Source organism: Mobula hypostoma, chromosome 13, assembly GCF_963921235.1.
Source record: "Mobula hypostoma chromosome 13, sMobHyp1.1, whole genome shotgun sequence".
NCBI classification, from domain to species: domain Eukaryota; kingdom Metazoa; phylum Chordata; class Chondrichthyes; order Myliobatiformes; family Myliobatidae; genus Mobula; species Mobula hypostoma.
This window is the reverse complement of record NC_086109.1, coordinates 68,173,556-68,192,525: the sequence shown is the minus strand read 5'-3', so window position 1 is coordinate 68,192,525 and position 18,970 is coordinate 68,173,556. Positions and strand designations below refer to the sequence as shown.

Sequence of the window (18,970 nt, the reverse complement as noted above, 5' to 3'; positions counted from 1 at the left end):
GCCTATTTTATCATGTGCCTCCAAGTACCCAGAGACCACATTGCTAATAATCGACTCCAATGTCTTCCCAATCACTGAGATCAGACTAACTGGCCTTTAGTTTCCTTTCTTCTGCCTCTCTCCCTTTTTGAAGAGTGGAGTGACATTTGCATTTTTCCACTCTTCAGGATCTATTCCAGAACTTAGTAATTCTTGAAAGATCATTACTAATGCCTCCACAGTCTCTTCATCCATCTCTTTCAGAGCCCTTGGTGTACACCATCTGGTCCAGGTCACTTATTTACCTTCAGACCTTTCAGTTTCCCAAAAACTTTTGCTCTAGTAATGGTAACCACACACTTCATGACCCCTGACATCTGAAACTTCTACCATACTGCTAGTATCTTCCACAGTGAAAACTGATGCAAAATACTTGTTCAGTTCATTGGCCATTTCCTTGTTCCTCATTACTACCTCTCCAGAATCATTTTTCAGCAGTCTGATATGCACTCTTGCCTCTCTTTTACATTTTATGTATCTGAAGAAACTTTTGGTATCCTCTTTAATAAAATTGGCTAGTTTACTTTCATATTCCATCTTTTCCTTTTTAATGACTTTTTAGTTGTCTTCTGTTGGTTTTGAAAAGCTTCCCAAAATTCTAACTTCCACTTAATTTTGCTCTATTACATGCCCTCTCTTTAGCTTTTATGTTGGCTTTAAGTTCTCTTGTCAACACAGTTGTGTCATCTTGCCTTTACAACACTTCTTACTTTTTGTGATGTATATATCCTGTGCCTTCCAAATTGCTTCCAGAAGTTCCAGCCACTGCTGCTCTGCCATCATCCCTGCCAGTGTTCTTTTCCAATTAATTCTGGCCAACTCTTCTCTCATGCCTCTATAAATCCCCTTACTCTACTGCAATACAGATACATCTGGTTTTACCTTCTCCTTCTCAATTGTCAGGGTGAATTTGATAATATTATGATCACCTGTCTCTAAGGGTTCCATTACCCTAAGGTCTCTGGTGATTTTGAGGCTGCTTCACTATCAGACAAACCCATCTGTTTGACTTTGGGAAGGAAATCTTCGGGTCTCATCTGTTTGGATGATTAACTGTATACTCCGATCCACAGCGATATGTTCAATTGCAGACAGACAGCATCATAGAGGGATACAGAAAGAGGGCCTTCGGTCCACCACCACCCATGTCCACACTGACCATCAAACTCCCATTTACTTGATACTTAATAATCCCATGAAATGGTCTAGTATGCCATTCAATTCAAAGATATCTATGGATGGAGAATAACTACTGACCTTGCCAGTAATGTTCTCTAAAATAGTAAATAAAACATGGTAATTAGGGATTAGTTTATTATTTTCTCATGTACTGAGGTACAGTGAAAAACTGTTGTTTTGCTGTCTATCCATGATGTTCACTTCGTTACATCAGTACATTGAGGTAATGCAAAAAAATACGCAATTACAGAATGCAGAATACAATGGATTATTGGGCCACTGGCTAATCGGGGAATCTGCCTATTTCGGACAAGTCTTAAAGAACAAAATCAAATCAACAAAATAGCCAGGATTCCCTTTGTTTATTTGGGACACTATGCCACTTCATTGGGATAGGAGGTAATCAATCATGTGCACTTGTGTGGTCATTAGGCACTTCACCAGGTTTAGAGTGAACAGTTGTGTGTGCATTGTTATCTTATCAGTTTAGGCCAATGGGTGTCAATTCAAAAAGCAGTAATTTTTGATAATTTGTCTTTTTTTAAATTTTGACTTTAAAATGTGTTTGAGACCCTTGCCACAAGAAGATTTGACACTAGCTCAAAAAAATACCTTATTGGACCAAATTAAAAGCCTTCCGCCTAACACCACTGTCAGATGGCAGAGATAACTGGAGAGCCAAAATCTACACTTGCATGCTTGACACATCTGCAAGATAAACGGCGAAAAGAATGGGCATTACACGAGGGACAACAGAGAACATCCCAAAAACAAAGTGTGAAGGTACGCATCCAGATGTTGAAGCTGCCCTCAGTCAATGGCTTTTCATTTGAATTGGTTGAGGTGTGTGTGTCAGTGGACCAATGTTACAAAGCAAGTCAGAGAGCTAACTAAGAAGTTAGGTCACAAAGATGTTAAAGGAACAGATGGTTGGTTGTCTTAATGGAAATATAGGCACCATATTAAATTCAAGAAAGCACACTGCAGGAAAGGTCGTGCTGAAGCTGTTAAGTGTAGAAACATGGAAATCTACAAAACTCCCTGACTTGCTTCAAAAATGTTGTGCAGATGATATCTACAATGCAAATGAAACAGACCTTTTTTGTCCTGCTATGCTGGACAATTCCTTTTGCTACAAACATGCAAGACTATCAAGTTCAAAGAAAGCAAAGGATCGCATAACTGTGTTGGGACTGATAAAAAGAAACTGTTATTAATTGTGGAATGTGTTAATGAATGGAGAGCTTACCAATCAAATGTATGCTAGTATGCTCTGATGAACTCCACTGTCGGTAAACATTACGAACTAATACACAGTTTTATCATACTGCATTATATTGGTAGTATTCGAATTAGTTCTGTATTTCATCTAAGTACATAATTTGTTATTCAGTTAAACAATAGTTTGTCTTTTTATACCTTTTTAACTACTTCCATTAAACTTCAGATAATTGTAGCCATCACTTAATTGAGTCAAAACGGACTGGCCCGACGTATCCCAATTAATCAGAATTCACAGTACAGTGTTGCATTTACAGACAATATCGTGTAAGGCCATGACGAGGTAGATTGTGAGGTCAAGAGTGCATCTAATTGTACAAGTGGTCCATTCATTAGTCTTCTAACTGTAGGATCAAAGCTGTTCTTGAGCCTGCTGGTACCTCTATTCAGATTTTCACCACTTCTGATACAGCCGTTGATTCAAAGTGGAATATTTGTGCCAGTAATATTTTACTCAATTAGATTTTCTCCATGATATGAACTGTTATTGAATCTCCATGTCAGTATGTATCATGTTGACCATGAGTAATGTGAGAGAGCACCTTCGTTAAACTCATTGGGCTAGGTAGTTATGAACCACCATGCCTGTCACTATCCTGTGAGACAAACATGGAGTTATTGGTGTTGCCCAAAGCAGTTTTAATCCAAACTTTGAGATCTTTGGAAATTTTGAACATTAATGTGGGTGGGTAGGCCAGAACAAAAAGAAGAAAACTTTGACATCTGGCAAAATCATGTCCCATGGGCTTAGTCTATTGTCAAGTCTGTTAAGAACTATTTATGCTTCTGAATGTTCCTGTCAAAAGCAATTAAATTCATTAAAATCTTAAAGGAATTTAGAATGTATTAAGAACCTTTACAACATTAAGCATTAAAAACCACTTTTAGACATTTAAAAGCATTTATGCAAAATTAATTAATTGCAAAACATAAATTAAATTTCCATTTGCCTTGCTTCTTCACACTGCATTCTGAGCCAGCAAAAGTGTGCAGGTGAATGTTCTTGCATATCTGCTGATGAACCATAGCAAAGTCACACTACATTATTCAGTTCAGTAAGAAGTGCAATATCAAAGCACTACTGGAAAACTGCTATCCATGGCCAGCGGGGATTTCCTACTCACATAGGGACTGCTCGCATTTCCCAACAAATTCTGGTCCAATATGTTGTTCGTGGATTTGCATTTATAAAGCACCCTTCTCTCCTGTCCTTTCTGACGCTCTGAGTCAAACAATAATTTTAAAAGGGTTATCCTTGTTTTTGAACCTCTCTACAGTGGCACTTCCCTCTGTTTTTGTAACAAAACATTCTTAGTCCCCAATTCAGGGGTAAAAATATGTCAAGAAGACATTTTGAGAAGTCATTGGAAGGTCTGGGAAAGGAAGCCATAAAGTTTATAGATCAGCTGGTTGAGTCATGTCACAGCATGAACCTTGCACTCAACAATAATAAGATCAAGGGATTGATTGCGGACGTCAGGAAGGAGAAATCAGGAGACAACACATCAGTCCTCATCGAGGGGGTCAGCAGTGGAAAGAGGGAGGATCAGCATCTTCGTATTGCAATCCTAAAGAAGGCACAGATACATGCGGCTATGCTTCATCATGGATTTGAGGAGATTTACTACATCAGCAAAGATCCTAGCAAATTTCCACACATGCACCATGGAGAGCATTCTGACTGGTTGCGTCACCACCAGGAATGGAGGCTCCGCTACACAGGATCGAAATTGACTACAGAAGTTTCTAGACTCAGCCAACTCCAGGGGCATGTCTCCACTGTTGAGAACATGTTTCAGGATGTGTTGCCTCAAGATCCATCACTAAGGATCAGCAATATCTGGGACATGCTCAATAGTACCATCAGGGTCGAGGTACAGGAACCTGAAGAAGCACCATCTTCCACTGCCATCAGATTTCTGAATGGTCCCCGAACCCGTGAATACTATCTCATTATTCACCTTTTGCAATATTTATTTATTTTAATTCTTATTGTAACTTAGAGTGCTACTTATGTCTTGCACTATACTGCTGCCACAAAATAATAAACTTCATGATGTACTGTATGCCAGTGATAATAAGCCTGATTCTGATTGTGGTGGACAGTCCAAGACTGTGGGAATGAGACACCAGCATCTCACATTGAAGGAGGTCAGAGTGGTAAGAGTGGTAAGTGGAGGCACATACTCATGTAAGATTGCCAAGCTTGGGAGACAGAAGGCATTATTACAGGAGATGCATTTGATTGTGAGAATGTGCTGAGAAATGGCAGATTGATATGTACCAGACCAAAAGTACAATGATAGCAAAGATGGGCAAATTTGAATTTATGCACGGTGGCATTTAGGAGGCTGAGGGGGAGACTATTGGTAAGATCAGATCTGGCCATAACGACGACAGCGATGAGTGCTGAATGACAGTGCCATGAACTTAAGGAGCCAGGATATATTTCAAAAGTAGAAAGGGTGGAAATGGATAGGATTGAACGCTTGAGTATTAAAACAAATACTGAAGTTAAGGGTTGTTAAACTCAGCCCAAATGAGCAATCGTAAACGTAAATGAAATGAGTTGCTATGGTTCAGGTTCTTTGGAGATCGTTCTGTGGCATATGAAACAGTTGAGCAAGACTGAGTCAGCCAATATGGAAAACGCACTTAATGATTCTTTGCTTGACAATGAGCAAGAACTGAGGGCAGTCATGTCAAAGATAATAGGGCAAATTCCTTTTGTAATTTACACCAAATTCATACTCGTTATTTAAAGAATATCTTGACATTCAAAAGCCAATTAATATGTTGTCCAAGAATCAATATTATAACACTTTGACAACTTGGAATTGATTGTAGCTTGTTCAATCAAATAACACATTTATATTTTCACATTATCCGCAGGCACTTGAATACTGTGCATTCTCAATGCAATTGGATGAAGTTGCTCTTGTGATTTCTGATGGAATGTATGCCTATGGTCACATTGGGAGGTAAGATTAAGTTTCATTCCTAGATCTGTGCTCTGAGAGCAAAAGGGAACTGGATATCAGGACAAGTAAAAGTTATGGAGAAGAAATTGTGAACGAAGATTAAATTGCTCATCTGCAGTTGAATGTAATATGCCTCAGATATGGGAAGGAACCCTTTCTTGCAACATGTGTTTTATTGTATTAAAACTTTGAGAAAAAAGGGAGCAGGCAAATTGCTTATAGAGATAGCAAAGGTAGCTTATTATTTAATTAAATTGACCGTTTACTGAGTAAGTAGCTGTTCATTGACAAATGCAACAAAGTGCTGCTATTTCTAAAACTTCGGTTAATGCAGTTTAGAAATACTTCATTTATTAATGTTAAATAGTCATCCACCAACAGGAAGCTGCAGATGTATCTTCCAGTTGATCAGCATTCTTGGTTCTATCAGATGAGATATTTTACATAAACTACAAGGAAATCTTTTGCAATGCATGCGTAATGTGGAAATAGATTAAGTTTGTGGTTCGGAGCTAATCTTATACATAAAGACTGTTTATAACTGATCACATGCAGTATGTGTTTGCATTTGTGACTTTGCTGACTGTTTATTTGTACCCCTGTGCTTGCTGCCCATCAAGGGCTTCCAATTTTGCTTTTATTCCTTCAAAGCCCTTGCCTGGAGGCTTACCAGACTGATTTCTGGGAAGATGGGATTGCTATATGAGGAAAGGTTGGAACAACCAAGTCATTATTTGCTGCAGTTTACAAAAATGAGAGGAGATCATGTTAAAACAAAAATCCCGACAGCGCAAGAGAGACTGGGTGTGGGGAAGGTGCTCCCCCACCCCAGGCAGAGTGTCTAGAATGAGAAAACACAATCTCAGATTACAATGCAAGAGCCTTAAAACTGAGATAATGGGAAATTACTGCACTTGGTAGGTGATGAATAGGGGATGATCTCTGCATAGAAGCTGTAGAGGCCTAATCCCTGAATATATTTAAGGAAGAAAAAGGATGTATTTCTGTATACAAAAGGCATCACAAGATATGGAAAGGGAGTGTGAACATGATATTGAGGTTAATCACTGCATTGAAAAGACTGGATGTGCTAAATGGCCTGTTCCTCATCTTGTGTTCTATATTTCTAAGTCTCTGACTGCCTCTGTCTGTTCCACCAAGATCTTTTGTGAACTTCCTATTCTATTTTTCATGTACATCTCTGATTTCCAGAACTCAACCAGACAGTACAGTGCCTTCAACTACCCAGGTAACAAAGCATCTACCCAGACACTAAACCAGCAACCTGGGCACAAAACCAGCCACCCAGGTGCTAAGCTAGCAACCTGAACACCAAGCCAGCTATCCAGACATGAAACCAGTGACAAGGGGCATTACACCAGTGATCTCCACAGTAAACCAATCAACCAAGCAATAAATTTAGTCAACTGTGCACTAAACCCAGGAAGTTAACTCCTGATTTCCCACTTCTTAAGGAGGTTCCAAAAATGTTTGCCCTTAATATCTGCTTTTCTAGCTCTGAGTTAAATTCTGTTTGATTACACTCCTGAGAAGGTTTGTGAAATAGTGTGCTCCATAAAATTTAGTTGTTGTTACAACCATTGATCGAACTCCAATCTGTTTAATGGTGTAATAGAGCAATGCAGTAGTCTCCTGGTTGACTTTTGAAATAGCCAGCAAGACAATAGACAGAAAAATATAACTGGCATCATTCCAGATATGAACATAGCCATCAAACTCAATCATGGCAGAGATGTACACAATTCAGAAAAACTCTCAACACTAATATTTTAGGACTTAGGTTTAAATTGTGAGAACTGTCCCACAGATTGGTTGGCAATGTCATTTGTCATACTCAAAGTGTCAGATCTCCAAGCCAGTGTCCCACACTTGGCCATTATCATTCACGGGTAGGTTCAATCTCGCCAGTAGAACAGACCTTCCAGAGAGCGCAGCAGAAAGTTCATATACTGGTGGGATGGTGAGGATCCGGACACAACATCATTGGCTCCAGAATCACTAAAGTCACATAGTACCAGCTCAAACGTGGGCAAAATAGAACTCACATGTCCCCTCATGTTCCATTCCAGAGCGCCAAGTTAGCCAAGGATGAGGAGGAATTTCTTTAGCCACAGGGTGGTGAATCTGTGGAATTCATTGCTACAGACTGCTGTGGAGGCCAAGTCATTGAAAGTATTTAATGCGGAGGTTGATAGGTTCTTGTTTAGTACAGCTGTCAGTGGTAAGAGTACCTTGAATGTTGACAGGGGTGATGAATTTAGTCTAGAAGAAAAAAGAAAAAGTATGTAAAGCTTAGAAGCTAGACTCAAACAGAGCCCTTGAGGACTTATAAAGAGGCCAAAAAAGAACTCAAGAAGGAAATTAGGAGATCCAGGAGGGGCCACGAAAAATCCTTGGCAAATAGGATTAAAGAAAATCCCAAGGCATTCTATGCATAAATCATGAGCAAGAGGATAACGGCGGGGCGGGGGGGGGGGGCTCCACTCAAGGATAAAGGGGGGAACATTTGCTTGGAGGTGGAGGATGTGGGTGAGGTCCTTAATGAGTACTTTAGATCACTATTTACCAAGGAGAAGCATGTGCAGAATAGAGAGATCAGTGCAGATGGTATTGATACACTGGGACATTTTGTGGTAACGGAGAAGGTACTGTTGGGTGTCTTAAAGAGCATTGGGGTGGATAAGTCCCCAGGACCTGATGGGATATACCCCGGGTTATTGAGAGAGGCAAGAGAAGTGATTGCTGGGGCCTTTATCAATATCTTTGTGTCCTCTCTAGCTATAGGTGAAGTCCCAGAGGACTGGTGAGTGGTTAATGTTGGTCCATTATTTAAGAAGGGAACCGGGGGTAATCCTGGAAACTATAGACTGGTGAGTCTCATGCCATTGGTTGGGAAGTTACTGAAAAGAATTCATAGGGATAGGATTTATGAGTGTCTGGAAAACCATATTAAGGAGAGCCAGCATGGCTTTGTGCTGGGCAAGTCGTGTTTTATTAACTTGATAGAGTTTTTTTGATGACATGACAAGGGTGATTGATGAAGGTACAGCTATGGATGTTGTCCCTATGGACTTTAGTAAGGAGTTTGATAAAGTTCCTACGGGAAGCTCATACAGAAGGTGAAGACGCATGGGGTCCATGGTGAATAGACCATTTGGATTCAGAACTGGCTTGCCCATAGAAGACAGAGGATAGTGGTTGATGAGACGTATTCTAGATGGAGGTCTGTCTGTGATTAGTAATGTTCCATTGAGATTTGTACTGAGACCCATGCTGCTTGTGATGTACGTATATAAATGACGTGGATGAAAATGTGAACAGGATGTTTTTTTTGGTGAGGGAGTTTAGATCCAAAGGGCACAGCCTCAAAATGGAGGGACACCCATTTAGAACAGAGATAAGGAGGAATTGATTTAGCCAGTGGGTGGTGAGCCAGTGGAATTCATTGCCACAGGCGTCTGTGGAAGCCAAGTCATTGGGAGAATTTAAGGCAGAGGTTGTCAGTTTCTTGATTAGTCAGGGTGTGAAAGGTTATGGAGAGAAAGCAGGAGAATGGGGTTGAGAGGGAAATGGATCAGCCATGATGAAATTACAGAGCAGACTCAATGGGCCGAATGGCCTAATTCTGCTTCCATGTCTTTTAGTTTTATGGTCTAAAATGTAGATGGTGTGTTAGTAAATTTGCAGATGATATCAAGATTGGTGGTGTTGTGGATAGCATAGCAGCCTGGCAAAGAATATAGCAGGATTATAGATCAGTTGCAGATAAGGGTAGAGAAATGATAGATAGAGCTTAATCCAGCCAAGTGTGTTTCACCTTGGTAGTTCAAATGCAAAGAGTCAATGCACTGCTTAGTGTAAGATCCTTAACAGTATTGATGAGCAGAGGGATCCTGGGATCCAAGTCATAGCTCCCTGAAAGTGGGTAGTTAAGAAGGCATATGATATTCTTGGTTTTATTATTCAAGACATTGAGTTCAAAAGTCAGGAAGTTATGCAGCATCTTTTTAAACTCTAGTTAAGCTGCATCTGGAATATTGCATACAGTTCTGGTCGCCTCCTTATAGGAAAGATGTTGAGGTTTTGGAGAGAGTGTGGAAGAAGTTTACCAGGATGTTCCCTGGATTAGAAGGTATGTGCTATAACAAGAGGTTGGACAAACTTAGGATGTTTTTTTTGCAGCGTTGGAGGCTGACAAAAATCTGATAGAGGTTTATAAGATTATGCAAGGCATAGATAGAGTAAGGAGACAGTATCTTCCCCACCCCCCCGCACCCCCGGGTTGAAATGTCTAATACAAGAGGGCATGCATTTGAGGTGCAAGAGGGTAATTTCCAAGGAGATGTGAGGGACAAGTTTCTTACACAGGGAATGCACAGCATGGAATGATGCTAGAGGCACAAACATCAGAATATTTTGAGACTTTTAGATAGACACATGAATGTGAAGATAATGGAAGAATATAGGCAGAAAGGAATAAATTAGTTAGTCAGTTGAATACTAATTTAATTGGTTCAGCACAATTTAATCGGTTCCTGTGCTGTATTGTTCTATGTTTTATGTTGTTCTACTTTGTGGGGAGAAGGCAGGAGAATAGATTGGAGAGGGATAATAAATCAGCCATGATGGACTGTTAGTACACATACAATTGGCCAATTGGCCTAATTCTGCCCCAATATATTATGATGTTACAGCTGGTTAATGGGGGTTGGTGAAAGAAAATCACCACCAGGGAAGAATAACAGGCTGGTCGGCCATCACCAATCAGCATATTACAGATTCGTTCCTGCTCGGTAGCACTGAGTAGAGCGACCAACATACAAATCCAAAATTTCATCTTTGCACTGATATTCTCTGTTTTCTACTGAGCCAAGTGGGATTGTTTCGGATGCAATCCAGCAACTCCAAACTGTCTTTTGATGAGGCACTGTGAGGCAGTAGCAGTTGCAGAATTATATTCCATTATCATCTCTAATCTCAGGTCTCTGACGTCACCATGAAATAAGGTCATTACATTGTATTGGAGATGGTCTGTGAGTCACTATCACAGAGCAAATGAGTATTGCATTTAAATTCTCCAAGGACAAAATCAGCTTCGGAATATGTGTTAACCTATATGTCATTACCTCACATGCACAAGTGATTTATTTACAAATTCACATCAAGATTTGTCATACTGCTTTCCTCCTTGACAGAGTGTGTCACACTACAGAGCAATTACTGATTCTGTCTATTAATTGCTTTTCTCCGACACTTGAGCTTTCTGCTCTGCATCAACCAGGTGTCATTTCGTACTGCAGACTTACCAGTGTCACCACCATCTCATCTCCGTGTGCTGTATTTGTTCATCAGCCTCAGTACTCCCATTTTTCTCTGTTGCTTAACCCGCTTCCCTTTTCTTCCTCCTAATGGGTTCTAAAGGATACAAATAATGATCTTGCTTTTGCTTCACCAGCCTCCCTCCACTCTCTCCTCTTGTGCTGTGGCAAACCGGGGAAATTTTGAAGTCCGCAGCACGTAAGTAGCTCTGAAGCATAGGTTTGTGCACAGTGAATTCTAGAATAGAAAATGATCTAAATGATAATTTATGCTTAGACTTCACCATCCTTGGAAAAACAGTTGGTTTAAAGCTCCAATCTTCTGTCCTTGGACTCACTTTACACTGCACACTGTCGGAGCAGTGCTGCCAGGATAATCAAGGACACGACCCACCCAGCCAACACACTTTTCATCCCTCTTCCCTCAGGGAAAAGGCTCAGGAGCTTGAAGACTCGTACGGCCAGATTTGGGAACAGCTTCTTTCCAACTGTGATAAGACTGCTGAACGGATCCTGACCCGGATCTGGGCCGTATCCTCCATATCCGGACCTGCCTCTCGGTTTTTTTTGCACTACCTTATTTCCCATTTTTCTATTTTCTACTTATGATTTATAATTTAAATTTTTAATATATACTAATTTTTACTATTTTAAATATTTTTAATATTTAATATTTGGTAATCAGGGAGCGCAGAATCGAATATTGCTGTGATGATTTACGTTCTAGTATCAATTGTTTGGCGACAATAAAGCATAAGGTAAGAGTCCATGCAGATCTTTCAGCAGCACTCCTTGAGGCTGGATGGTTGTGTAATTCTGGATACATAACCCTTTCTAGATGGTACCATGTCATCATGCTCCTCCAATTTCTGAATCTTTATTTATTTAGTGACACATTGCGGAGATGGCCCTTCCTGCCCTTTGAGCTACGCTGCTGCAGCAAGCCCTGACAAACCTGATTAACTCTAACCTAACCACAGGACAATTTACAAACCCACCCGGTACGTCTTCGGATTACAAGAGGAAATTGGATGACCTGGGAAAAACCCACGCATTCCACGAGGAGGGGGCACAGAGGCTCTTTACAGGATGGCACTGGAATTGAACTCTGAACTCTGAACAGCTGAGCTGTAGTAGCATCGTGTTAACCACAACGCCACCGTAGCACCCTGCCCTAAATCATCCTTATTCCTTGGGGAGCTTTCAAATTGAATCCTCTGTTTGATTTTCATCGCTGAGGCCCTTTGCACTTCCTTTATCCTACTCTTTAATAACAAGTTTTTGCCCACCTCTTTCCAATCTCTCCCATAACTATTCAGACTAGTTTATTTCTCACCATACTTTATACTTTATCATCGCCAGACAATTGGTACTAGAACGTACAATCATCACAGCGATATATTTGATTCTGCGCTTCACACTCCCTGGATTACAAATATTAAATATTAAAAATAGTTAAAATTAGTACATATTAAAAATTTTAATTATAAATCATAAATAGAAAATAGAAAAATGGGAAGTAAGGTAGTGCAAAAAAACCGAGAGGCAGGTCCGGATATTTGGAGGATACAGCCCAGATCCGGGTCAGGATCCGTTCAGCAGTCTTATCACAGTTGGAAAGAAGCTGTTTCCAAATCTGGCCGTACTAGTCTTCAAGCTCCTGAGCCTTCTCCTGGAGCAAACTGGGACGAAAAGTGTGTTGGCTGGGTGGGTTGTGTATGCACCATCCCTTGAGTGACATACACTGTTATCATTATACTTTTGACTAAATGTAATTATGCCATTTCTCTTTAACTTGCTAAATTTCCCTCAACCAGAATCAGATTTCAACTCCACATCTCTTCACTATTTAGATGAAACTATAACATATAGTCCAAATTATTAAATTCATTAGGTCACAGGTCCAAGCCCAATTCAGAAAGGTCCCTTGCAATAGAACAACTTCCTCTTTCCCTAGTACTGGTGCCAGTGCCCCTTGAATAAACCCCATTCCGCAAATCTTTGAGCCACATATTCAACTGTGTAATCTTATTGAATTAAATTGAATTGTCTTTATTACTTACATCCTTCATAGACACGAGGAGTAAAAATCTTTATGCAACGTCTCTGTCTGAATGTGCAATGTGAAAATTATAGTAATTTATAATAAATAGTAGGTACAACAGGATAGTCAATATAACATGGAAATATAGTTGTGTCAGTCTGATGACCTGGTGGAAGAAGCTGTCCCGGAGCCTGTTGGTCCTGGCTTTTATGCTGCTGTACCATTTCCTGAATGGTAGCAGCTGGAACAGTTTGTGGTTGGGGTGACTTGGGTCCCCAATGATCCTTCGGGCCCTTTTTACACACCTGTCTTTGTCAATTTCCTCAATAGTGAGAAGTGCACATTTACAGATGCGCTGGGCTGTCCGCACCACTCTCTGCAGAGTCCTGCGATTGAGGGAAGTAAAGTTCCCATACCAGGCGGTGTTGCAGCCAGTCGGGATGTTCTTAATTGTGCCCCTATAGTAAATTCTTAGGATCTGGGGACCCACGCCCAACTTCTTCAACTGTCTGAGGTGAAAGGCGTGGTTGTACCTTTTTCAACACACAGCCGGTATGTACAGATCACGTGAGATTCTCGGTGATGATTATGCCGAGGAACTTAAAGCTGTTCACCCTCTCAACCCCAAATCCACTGATGTCTATAGGGGTTAGTCTGTCTCCATTCCTCCCGTAGTCCACAACCAGCTCCTTTGTTTCTGCGACATTGAGGGAGAGGTTGTTTCTTGACACCACTGTGTCAGGGTGAGGACTTCTTTGTAGGCTGCCTCAATATTGTTTGAGATTAGGCTAATCAGTGTAGTGTCATCAGCAAATTTAATTAGCAAATTGGAGCTGTGAGTGGTGATACAGTCATGGGTGTACAGAGAGTAAAGGAGGGGGCTTAGTACACAGCCCTGACGGGCACCTGTGTTGAGAGTCAGTTGGGCAGAGGTGAGGGAGCCCACTCTTACCACCTGCAGGTGATCTGACAGGAAATCCAGGATCCAGCTACACGAGGCAGGGTGAAGGTTGACGTCTCTGAGCTTCTTGTCGAGCCTGGAGGGAATTGTGGTGTTGAATGCTGAACTGTAGTCCAAGAACAGCATTCTCACATAAGCATCCTTCTTCTTCAGATGTGTAAGAATGGTATGTAGAGCCCTGGCTATTGCATCATCTGTCGGTTGGTTGTGTCGATAGGCGAACTGTAGGGGGTCCAACGTGGGTGGTAGCATGCTGCAGATGCAGTTCTTGACCAATCTCACAAAATATTTGCTCGTTATTGAGGTGAGTGCAACAGGATGCCAGTCATTCAGACATATTAGCTTGGTCTTTTTAAGTACCAATGGTGGATGTTTTGAAGTAGGAGGGCACTCTACACTGGGAGAGGGAAAGGTTAAAAATGTCTGTAAGCATACCTGCCATTTGCACCGTGCTCATCCTGAGTCCCCATCCTGGGATGCCGTCCAGTCCCGCAGCCTTGCGACTGTCCACTCGTCGGAAACACCTGTGCACTTCAGCCTCAGAGATGACTAAGTTGCCAGTCGCATTATCTACAAGCCTCCTCAGGGGCTCAGTACTGGTGACATCGAATCAAGCGTAAAAAAGATTTAGCTCATCTGGGAGAGAGGCAGCGATGTTGGAAACTCCACTGTGTTTAGCTTTGAAGTCTGCGATGGTGTGCAGACCTTGCCATAGGCTGCGTGCGTTGTTGGTGGAAAGTTGTGTCTGAATCTTGTCCCTGTATTGTTGTTTCGCTGCCTTCAAGGACTGATGCTATTCCAGTGCTACTTACTAGCTCCCTATATTTCACTTATAATCATTCCTTTGAGCAACCCTTTCTACAGAATTTAATCCCTTGCTCAAACGCTTCTGGCTATATTGTCAATGATATGCTGAGCCAGATATGCTGAGGATGTTCTACGAGTCTGTGGTGGCCAGTGTGATCATGTTTGCTGTTGTGTGCTGGGGCAGCAGGCTGAGGGTAGCAGACACCAACAGAATCAACAAACTCATTCGTAAGGCCAGTGATGTTGTGGGGATGGAACTGGACTCTCTGACGGTGGTGTCTGAAAAGAGGATGCTGTCCAAGTTGCATGCCATCTTGGACAATGTCTCCCATCCACTACATAATGTACTGGGTGGGCACAGGAGTACATTCAGCCAGAGACTCATTCCACCGAGATGTAACACAGAGCGTCATAGGAAGTCATTCCTGCCTGTGGCCATCAAACTTTACAACTCCTCCCTTGGAGGGTCAGACACCCTGAGCCGATAGGCTGGTCCTGGACTTATTTCCTGGTGTAATTTGCATATCACTATTTAGCTATTTATGGTTTTATTACTATTTAATTATTTATGGTGCAACTGTAATGAAAACCAATTTCCCCCGGGATCAATGAAGTATGACTATGACCATGACTATGACTACTAATGACCTTCCTACTGTCATAAAGACAGAAACGGGAATGTTTTCTGATGTTCACAGTGTTCAGTTCTATTTGCAACTCAATAGATAATGAAGCCACCCATGTCGCAAGACCAGGATATCAGTCAGCCAAAACTGATAATCATTGACAATGTTCAACAAGAGAAAGTCTAATCAGCTCCCATTAACGTTCAATGACATTATCTTCTTCTGATTTCCCATCAGCACTGTGGGGAGTAGAAAGGGTTAAGGAATGGGTCATCACTGAATGGAAAGTTATATTTATGGATAAATACTTATGCTACATGGGTAAGTCAAGGATGGTTATTCTGTGGCCAGTGACTCACCTCCTAAGTCCACCAGAACAGCAAGGCAAAAGTTGGAACTGTCTAGGTGAGTGGAGCTCTAACATTACTCAGGATCCTTGATACCGAAAAGCAGCATATTTCATTGGCACCCATTCTTTCCTTTGGGAATCGTCTGTGGGGAGCTTACACATTTTCTCCAAGACCTTGTGGGTTTCCTCTGGGTCCCCTGGTTTCATCCCACATTGTTGGTTAATGAGTCATGGTAACTTGGTTCCAGTGTGCCTGTGATCGGTAGAACCTGGAAGGAGTTGATGAGAATGTGGAAGAATAAGAAATGGGATGAATGCAGGGTTAGTGCAAATGGGGAACTGATGGCCAGCATGAACATGATGGGTTGAAGGGCCTGTTACCATACCTCTCTATAACTCCCTCTGTGTTGCCTGGATGATGCAGCTGCGGCTTGTACTATTTACAAGATGTGTCACAGCTCACCTAGGGTTATTATAGCAACACCTCCCAAACTCTCAATCTTGACCACCAACAAGAATAAGAGGAGCAAGCAAATGAGAGGAGCACCTTCTGCAAACTCTCTTGAAAATCCCCAATATGCAGCTGGGATAAATACCTGGAGCTTGGGTCCCACTCTGCACAGGAGCACCTTCACCAGATGGCATGTAGTGGCTCACGAGGGTAGTGCTTCATCTATTTCTCAGCGGATGTGGAAAAGTATTGATCTTAGCAACACTGCCAACACCTTGTAAAGGATCTTGATTTAAATTTACTGCATTTTCTTCAGATTTGTAAGTGAGATTCTGCCATGATGGGGTTAACATTCTTGCTGAGTGACCGTGACCCTTTGGAACCTTTCAGACCTGTATATGATTTCCAGGTGCTGGTTAGCTAATCTTTGATCATTATACCATTCTGTTAATGCTCTCAAGTTAAATCTATTTCATTTAAAGAAATTTTAAACAGTTCTTAAATAAATGTTGAAGGTAGCATTTCAGAGGAAAACATACAGTCGATTACCACTGACCCAAAAACATTCCTTCAAAGCTGAAAGTAAACTTTGTACTGGTGAATGTGTTAGACTTGAAGCAAGGCCAATATTAAAGAACAAAGAAATGAGTCTTTCTACATAACAGGCAGACAACTGGAAAGAAGCAAACAATAATTGTCTCATTTGACTACTTCCAGTAAAAATCTTAGTTCAATGCTTTTTGGCTTGTGCTGCCTATCCTCAACAGTGGAACAACTAGTAATTGGCTAACATCATAGGCAAAGAGTGATTTATTGTGAGAAGAATGTTATAAGTGGGAGGTGGGGGGGAGGATTCAGCTCCTTCTTGTTGCTCTAGTACTCAGAAAGATAATGGCAGTGTATGGCTGATGAGGGTGACAATGCAAAGAGACAATCAATAACAGGAAGTCCGCATTGCTGTGGAAGGCTCAGCACTATTCTGAGTTCCAATTGTGACCAGTGATGTTGAAATTCTCTTCATGTTGATGACCCTATACTGATATTAATACATCTTTTCATTTCCCAATCCACTCAAAGGTAATAAATATTTTTATGAAGTCGCCTACTTTCATGCTCTAATACATTCACTCCGAGCTATTTCGTAGCACTTTTACCTGACCGCTGAGCCATTTGACCTTTTCTCTTTCTTGGATCTTTTCTATCGAGGCAGTCCTATTGTAAGTACACTGGCTGGAGTTAAGTTGACGAACCTTGTAGGAAAGGGTAGGCCTTTGTGTCACAAGGTCAGGTTGATGCCAATGAGCTGGGAGATGTGCCGCACTAGAAGTATAACTTTACACTGTACATGACGTTAGTTCATGGGAGGTCAGGATCACAAAGTGGGTTCGGACAGCCAGTGAGCTCACGGGAGTGCTGTCTGGGAATCTTCATTCTGCTTTTGGCAGCCTTTCCTTGAAAGCTTGGCAGTAGTTAAAGGTTACAAAAATGTCTTTTAAAGTTACACTGCATAACAAAGAAACTGTTAAAAACAGATAATGCACTGAAAGAGGTATTTGATTTACATAAAGAGAAAGCTCAAAGATAATCTTCAAACAGAGACACAAGAAAATGCAGATGCTGGAATCTGGAGGTAAAACAAACTGCTGGAGGAACTCAGTAGGTCAGAGTCAATAGGACAGTCAATGTTTCCTGAATATTAAATCTTAAAATGCTTACACAAATGGGATTTGACTGCTACTTTGCACAATTTCACACTCATTTAGCACAGGAGATAGCCATTTGAACAAAAATGCCTGAAATGATTCTTTAAACAATGAGAACTTCAATGGTACATTATGATGACCCTTTAAATCAGTCAAGATTAATAGTAATAGCTGTGTGGATTGGTGATAACATATCCTCCTCGCTGATAATCAACACTGGCTCACCTCAAGGGTGTGTGCTTAGCCCACTGCTCTACTCTCTGTATACACCTGTGTGTGGCTAGGCATAGCTCAAATACGATCTATAAATTTGCTGATGATACAACCAGTGTTAGTAGAATCTCAGGTGGTGACGAGAGGGTATACAAGAGTGACATATGCCAACTAGTGGACTGGTGCCACAGCAACAACCTGGCACTCAACGTCAGTAAGACAGAAGAGCTGATTGTGGAGTTCAGGAAGGGTAAGACGAAGGAACACATACCAATCCTCGTAGAGGGATCAGAAGTGGAGAGAGTGAGCAGTTTCAAGTTCTTGGGTATCAAGATCTCTGACGATCTAACCTGGTCCCAACATATCGATATAGTTATAAAGAAAGCAAAACAGCTTTCTTACTTTATTAGGAGGTCCTCCTATACTTTATTAGGAATTTGAAGATATTTGGCATGTCAACAAATACACTCAAAAACTTCTATAGTTGTACCGTGGAGAGCATTCTGACAGGCTGCATCACTGTCTGGTATGGAGCGGCTACAGCACAGGACTGAAAGAAGCTGCAGGGTATTATAAATCTAGTCAGCTCCATCTTGGGTACAAGCCTACAAAGTACCCAGGACATCTTTGGGGAACAGTGTCTCAGAAAGGCAGTGTCCATTATTAAGGACTTCCAGCACCCAGGGCATGATCTTTTCTCACTTTTACCATCAGGTAGGAGGTACAGAAGCCTGAAGGCACACACTCAGCGATTCAGGAACAGCTTCTTCCCCTCTGCCATCCGATTCCTAAATGGACATTGAACCCTTGGATACTACCTCACTTTTTTTAATATACAGTATTTCTGTTTTTTGCACTTTTAAAAATCTATTCAATATAGATTTATTTAGTTTATTTTTTTTTCTCTTCTATATTATGTATTGCATTGAACTGCAGCAGCTAAGTTAACAAATTTCACATCACATACCGGTGATAATAAACCTGATTCTGATTCTGA

General features: G+C 41.2%; 1 protein-coding gene across 1 annotated transcript in view; it reads left to right on the top strand.

Moving 5' to 3' along the window:
• fkbp16 (FKBP prolyl isomerase 16) overlaps nt 1-18,970 on the top strand; it is a 226,054-nt gene that overhangs the window by 11,941 nt on the left and 195,143 nt on the right. Inside the window, exon 2 of the mRNA XM_063065903.1 lies at nt 5,392-5,480. Within this exon, the coding sequence (XP_062921973.1) occupies nt 5,392-5,480 (89 nt within the window). The remainder of the gene's footprint in view (nt 1-5,391; nt 5,481-18,970) is intronic.